This window comes from Montipora foliosa, chromosome 6, assembly GCF_036669935.1.
Source record: "Montipora foliosa isolate CH-2021 chromosome 6, ASM3666993v2, whole genome shotgun sequence".
NCBI lineage: Eukaryota > Metazoa > Cnidaria > Anthozoa > Scleractinia > Acroporidae > Montipora > Montipora foliosa.
Window position 1 is genome coordinate 11,673,565 of NC_090874.1, and position 7,500 is coordinate 11,681,064.

Genomic DNA, 7,500 nt, shown 5'->3' on the forward strand with positions numbered 1-7,500 from the left:
CATCACTTTGAGAAATACCTTGTCCAGTGCATCTTCTGCCGATTCGAAAACTAGCTGGAGCTGCTCATTGTATACAACAAGATTGCCGTGAGCCTTCTTTGATCTGGTCACCGATGATACTTCTCAAAGATGTGATTACAAATGCGGAGTACATTTGGCTGGTCATGTCAACTTCATTTATCAGTGATTTACGTCTTTCTGCACTTATTTAAGAACACCATAAAATCCGCAGATTTCCGCTCTGTTTTGTCTTTACATTTTTATGGAACTGGAGCAAGAAATTTTGACTCGCAGGCGGATTTTTTCTGACACTTTATCAGCCAACCAGGAACGATATTTTCTCCGTCCGTGGGCGAAAGGAGGTTTCCAAAAGGTTGAGGGGTTGATTGCAGGCGGTTATCTATTCTTTAACTTCTCCTCGGCCCCTCCTTCCTCACGTTACCGTTCGACTTCGGTCCAGGTTTTCGCTCGGCCATATTCAAAACGAACCCCGGAGGAAAGAAGCGCTTAAAATTCGCCAAACCGCCTGCTATGCAGGCTTGCATGAATTCATCCAAAAATTAACGCTGTCTTGAAAACTGTACTGCGGCTGAAACTGTTACAGTAAATTCCCCTCAAGAGACATTAAAGTCGAAACCTGTCCGGGGAATGGCTTGTTTCAGTGGTTGAGAATGGATCGAATGGGAAAAAATGAAGCTTTAATTTCATTGCGGAGATGGGTGAAAGCAGATGTTATAACTAAAAGCTACCAATAAAGCATTTTTTGGACTCTGGTCATGTTTTTTTGGCTCAGCTGACATTCATTAGCATGACCAGAGTTTCTTTCTATGGCCACAAAGAAAATTATTCGTTTCTTTCCGATGGTTTGCGCGTTATAGTGCAAAGAATTTCAAAATTAAATGAATAAATTTAAAAAAATAAAAACAAATAATTAAGCACTTGCACTTTTTTTCCCCAAAAAAAGAAGTTAGTTTTAATAAATTCCAAATAAATATGTATGCATGAAAACTGTTTTTAAAGTCAGCTGTAAGCTATTTGCAGCTCTGAAACAAAATTGATAATATGAGCAAGCACTGTCTTGAGTTCGCTGTGAGTGGCGAAACGAAATCCAATACTTATCCTTTTAAGCCTAAAGCCTTTAGCAGAATACTTATTACGACATTAAATAGCAAAAGTAATTAGCTGTACTTTTAACACGAACTGATAGAGCTAATCTTCAAAAGTAAGATGATTCCATTCAGCCTCGCTTTGGAATTTGCCTGAATGCAATAAACTTTGTAATCCTTTTTACGTTTCAAACTCAATTTTAAAATAATGATAATCAAGTTGCCTCCGTTGAGACCCAAAGGCAGACGGAGAAAGCAGCAACTATACACATAAGTCATAACTTTTCGATAAAAACAAGCTGCACTGCTCAGTACTTTCTAACAAAGGCGCCTGTTAGAAGGGTCTGCTGAAGGATGCAAAGGCATATTGTTATTTCATTCGTCTCGTTTTACTCTGTGGTGTTCCTGCTATCGGTCGTGGGAAACGTTGCAGTTCTACGCACCTGTTACAGGACGATGAAGAGGCGACCATCTTCGATAAAAGGTTTCATCGCAAACTTGGCTTTTTCTGATTTAGCCTTTACACTTCTGAGTATATTGAATTGCATCAATTTTGCCTGGACCTGGCTTGGCGGAACTGTTACCTGTAAGCTTCAAGGTTTTCTTGTTGAGGCATGCTACAATACCTCAATCATGACCCTTGCGGCTATAAGCTTTGAGCGACGTAAGGCGGTAGTGACGCCCTTCAAAACTAGAACTGGCGATTCCGACGGCGCAAGCAAAAAGCTATTGGCCATTTGGACGGCGAGCTTAATGACTGGATGCCCTTTGCTTTACGCCTATGATGTTCATATGGATGCAAGTGGTTCATTGGTTTGTAACAATGCTTCTTTCGGAGTTTTAGGAAAACAAGTGTACTACAGTTTTCACGCAGTGTGCATCTTCCTAGTTCCCTTGACATACATGATTTATGCCCAGTGTACCATTTTCCATACTCTGCGATCAAGAGTCGCCCCGACTCGAAGCATTACGAACACAATGTCGTCTCTTCAGCATCAAAAGATTGGCAAAACGCTTGCCGCCTTAACTGTGGCGTTTACCGTTTGCTGGGCGCCTTTTATCATTGTCCGAACGTTGATGTACTTTCAGCTCATGGACGCAGGATATCTTTGGCGAGCTTGCCAAATTCTTATATTGGTAAACACGGTTTTAGATCCAATCCTGTATGGAATTTACGGGGAAAATGTGAAAGGATTTTGTGAACACTTTTTCGGTTGTTGCCGTCATCCGACTTGTTTTTAAAACATAGGAAGGACTGCTTTTAATATGGGTAGACAAATAACAAAACATTACTTAACTTTTCGACACCGCTCTTCCGAAAATGGCTGCTGCATTAATTAGTTATGAAAAAGTTCTCAGTACAAAGAGCAATCATAGTCTGAACAGGAAAGAGAAGAGCTGTACTCAGTCAGTCAATTGACTTCGAAATCCAAGGGATACTGCTTACAAACTGCTGGATTCAATTCCGATATCAGCGACTGGAAAAAAATAATTTAAGCTTTCTCCTCTGCCCATACTAAGACAACCCCAGCCTCGTCGAATTCTAGTGTAAGATAAGATACCACGGAAGAGAGCTTAATTCATCAATGGCGGCCTACTTTTCGCTCTTTTGTGGCCATTAATCATTGTACTCGTTTGCTCATCGTAGTGATGTTAGGAAAGCTTGTTAGAATGAAAAATAAAAAATAAAAATAAAATTAAAAAAGTAAAGTAAATGATTTTAACTGGCGACCATTATGATGAAAGAGCGTATGGTCATCCATGATTTGTATTGATGCACAAGGATCGGCCTCTGCAGTTGAATCAAAGCGTAAAGAATAGGCGAGAAAATTGTTAGTCACGTTCAAAAGTTACAACTAATATCCGTCGAACAGTAATAAAACCGTTGGCGTTTACAATCTAAAAAAGGGAAAATCTCTAACCCGACAGAGATTTGATCCGGAAAAAAATATTTTGACTTGGAGCAAGCATTTTTTTTTTCTTTGATCAGGTTATGCTTCCAGAGCAGGAAAACAATTGTATTTTCGATAGCTAGTGAATAAGGGATTAACTGTATGTTGATGATGATGATCTTTATTTGAAGGTCTTAATGGGGTTTAACCGTTAGCCGTAAAAGGGCCAAAAATGTAACCGTTAGGCGTTAAAAAGCTTCAAATTTAACCGTTAGCCGTGAATAAAATTGAAATCCGTTAACCGTAAAAAAGAATATCAGCGCAATTTAAGGGCTTCAATTGTCTTGTAAAGAACTCACGTATCGTTCAAATAATTCGGCTAATTACAAAACTGTCATTTGACAACACCGGAAATGGTGAATGTATCTTTGAAATGGACGGTACCACGCACTTTGACAGACTTGACAGCCGCCTTGACGTTTTGACAGCTCTCGCAAAAGTTCTCTATACTTTTCATGATTTCTCCGTCCTCCACACCAATGGAAATTAACTATTACATTTCCAGTTAATTATTATATTATAATGTAGAACGATGGTAATTAATTAATAAAATTCCAGTTAACCGTGACGAGAAAAAATAATTTGACCGTTAGCCCTAAAAATGCTTAAAATTTAGCCGTTAGCCGTAAAAGCCACTACCCCGTTGAGACCCTCTTATTTGAATATCATGTCAGGAGCCCATCCTAGAGCGTGCAACTTCCATACAGCGTCTGTGAAACGGCGTTTTCACAAGTAGGTTTATTTTTAGACTAGCCTTTCCAGGGAATTAGGTCAAAAAACAAAGTCAGTTACGGCTCGGTGACCCTATGACGTCAGCTGAATTTCTTGTAATTGATCATCGGGCTCCTGTGGGAGTCTCATTAGCGGGAAATTCAATCTAAAAATAACCTTACTTGTGAAAACGCCGTTGCACAAGTATAGTTAAGTTGCACGTTCCGGGTGATGGGCTCCTGATCATGTGTATTTTGCGGCGAGGCACTACTAGTATGGACATTATACATGATGGTATTTTTGGGAGAGGGAAAACCGGAGTACCAGGAGAAAATTAAACCACTCGAAGCATAAAAGAGAATCAACAAACTCAACCAAAATATGATGCACAGTCTAGGATTCGAACCCGGGACAGATATTGTTTTCACCAGTGAAAAATTATCGCCTTAAGTTCTGATTGGCAAGTAATTGTTTGAGCTTTGGCTCGGGCGGCCTGTGCGCCGATGGCATGAGTCAAATTTGTAAACATGGCGGACGACGGGTGTATGATTTTCAAAGTTTTTGCTATTTTATTTTAATTTTCTCCAAAAACTGTACTTCAGAAAGTTTTAAAAGTATTCAAGCGAGGTGTGGAAGATAAATATTTCTTTTATTTCAAAATATTTTGCAATTTGTTTGCCACTCTCGTTCAGTGGTTTGATAGCCTCACAATAAACACTACCTCTTTAAATTTATGATTTCTTTACTTATGTTATAAACAAATTATTTTATGGTTGGCTCGTTTGTACGATTTTTATTACTCACTCGTCGAGAAGGATCGTTAAACGAGAACTGAACACCAGAAGACCAATGTTTTTTTCTGTCTTATTATTGTCGAAATATAACTTCCTTTTCATAAAAAAAATCAGGAAAAATCGTTTTCTTTCTGAAAGGTCTTGGATTTGCCCGAAATCTATTTTGTTTGTTTTTTCTTCCGGTTACTTCCAAAGAAAGAAATGTCTGCCGCCATGTTGTGACGTCATTGAGCACAAGCAAGTCTCCACTTTACACTAAATCTTCTGCCATCGTGTAAGTCTCAACATGGTAATCTTTTTTCGTCGTTTAATAATACAAGTAAGTTATGACGGAACTTGAACCAAATTCTTTTGAACCTATGTGAGAAAGTTCAGGATCCGAGGAAGAGGAAGCAACCGAAAGGGAAGACTCAAGAAGGGAAAATACGACTTGGTGCAGCCGTGGTTTTTTTTGCCGTGAACTGGGAGCCGAAGAGCAAGAAAAGGAATGTATCTGTTGCCTCGAGATAGAGGAAATTATGAACAAAATCTCAGGTGAATTGATTTTATTCAAAAGACCATAAAGACAACTTGATTACAATGAGATTCAGTTGGCTTCTATTGTTTTTATTCGATTCAATTTGTTTAGCTTACAGACATCTAGTGATACTCATAGCTCTCAACTAACGAATCTGCGTATAGTATCTATTAAACTTAGATGTGCCGGCTTACAGATCAAACTATTCGTTGTGTAACGCAGCATTGTAGGTTTTCAACCGTGTGTTTGCAAAGGGAAGTGTTACAAAGTCACACACGTGGATTGAGAGCGCCGTGGGGGAAGGACGGCTATCCAGAAAATGGATAAATCCCTGTCAAGTTTAAATCTCATCTTCAACCTGCATCTTCTGGATAGTTTCTTATCCAGAGGAGAGCTTGAAGGATTTTCCTGCTGGTACACAGCTACTGAAAAACAACTTTTGGGTTCTTAGTTTTCAGAGGATTATTATGGCCACAGTAAATTGTGTACCTATTAGTTAATTTCATATCGCTAATATTGGGCTAGTATATAATTTTAGGTAAAGATAAAAGTACAGGGTCACCTTTAACTTGCATGTACAGGTCAGTATCGTCACTGATCATCTTACACGATCTGTACCGTCGAGTGACACTTGAGAGGACTACCAAAATCCTTAGAAATATAACCAGTTCTCTGAAATCTAAATAGTATTGCGCATTCTGTCATGTGTGTCCAGAGTGTATCTTTACAGGCATTGATGATGCAATGAGTTTAAAGCCGCGAATGACGAGGGAAAACGGAGTTAAAGATCTTTCACAAGAGGCTTCAAAGTTGAGTGTTGCCTCAAATGGACCCGTAATGTAATTCTAGAAGGAGACTTAAATCCTATAAATAGTAGTAGCTATCGCAAAGTGCCAACGAAACAGTCAATATAATACATAGTTTACAGATTTGTATCAGAGTTCCAAAACACCCAACAGTAGTTGTAATTTTTTTATTCGAAAGTACTGCAACTCAACTTATCTAGTTAACAATAACACAATAATAGAAAATGCACACTTTGTATCTCCAACAACAATGTAGATGGTGTTTTGCAGTAATATGGAAAGTGAAAATATTGAAGGGCCGCAGCCAGGATGGAACATAGTTAAAATTTAAAAAACGATCTCTGGCTAAAATGATTAAAAAACTACGAGCTTTCGACTGCCCGAACTGCAGTCTTCGACGGGTAAAATGAATGATAAGAAATCGATGAGAAAGGACTGCTGTAATTTTTGAACGGCCGTAATTTAACAGGAATAAACAATAATTAAATTGAACGAGATGCTTCCGTGAAGCATACACTAGGTTGCCTGTGGTACGTGTTACAGAAAATCAGAAGGCACTGAATTGTGTGGTACAGCATTCCAGTCTCTGAAGAATAACAAATAAAAGAGAAGCGAGAAACATTGGCTTCTGGGCTGAATACCAAGTTCACTGAAATTAAGTCCCGTCCAGCGGGGTTAGTGTTTGGATGGGAGACCAAAACAATATACCCCTCATAAAACAGAAGCATCGGACCGAAAATACTATTAACGCTAACAAATGCGAACTCAGCAAGGTACATATTTTGTTAGCTTGCTTTATGCAAAACAAGAACATCATTCTAAAAGCTTATTCTACGCAAAAAGTAGGTTCTGGAGGTAATTTTGAGAGTGGAAATCAAGGTTACGCGGCAGACGGCAAATACAAACTCACGATTTAATTCAGTTAACACACCAGAAAGACGCTAACCTCATTTTGACAAGAATATGCTTTACTATTGCCATAAAAACTATCCAGTTAAGCTCGCATATCATAAAACATGATGAATTCATAAAGGCCACCTTTTCCAGCGAACAATTTTTTGAAACAAACAACATATTTGCTATATAAGAGGCACAAACCCTTTCTATTTCATTACGTGCGTGAAGAGAAGAAACTCAATCGTGTCATATATGCGCAATATTGCAAAAAACTAAATTTCAGGATCAAACCGTTTCCATGAAGAACCTTTTTCTTGAATAATGAAGCACAAAATACACGACAAGCTTTCTTTCAAATAATTCTTGGCTGTTACATTTCCAATTATTTTTTTTACCTGAAGACTGTGCAGAGTTGATCACAGATCCACGTAAGGAGTTCGATTCGTTCAATCCTTCTCTGTCATAAGTTACCAGAGAATTTTCCATTTGGTTTCAGTGTTCTATATAACAGCACACTTGGTTAAATATTATTTTAGAAATACATCTCACTTTGATTTCGGCTCGACGGGCGATAGATTGTTGTCGAAGTCCATTACTAGTCGCTTTTGAGATTCCAGGTGTTGGTTTTTCACCGCCTGCCTAGTTTATCCAACTGACTTTCCATTATTGAGCTCCATAAGGGTACATTTTATTTAAGGATCCACTAAAACGCCATTC

The 7,500-nt window shown here is 38.5% G+C and overlaps 1 protein-coding gene across 1 annotated transcript in view; it reads left to right on the forward strand.

Moving 5' to 3' along the window:
- The window catches only part of LOC138006685 (galanin receptor 2a-like), a 4,615-nt gene extending 931 nt beyond the window's left edge, over positions 1–3,684 (forward strand). The window contains exon 1 of the mRNA XM_068853158.1: positions 1–3,684. This exon is cut by the window's left edge and continues 931 nt beyond it. Within this exon, the coding sequence (XP_068709259.1) occupies positions 1,461–2,348 (888 nt within the window). The 5' untranslated portion in view covers positions 1–1,460 and the 3' untranslated portion in view covers positions 2,349–3,684.
- Positions 3,685–7,500: the final 3,816 nt, after the last annotated feature.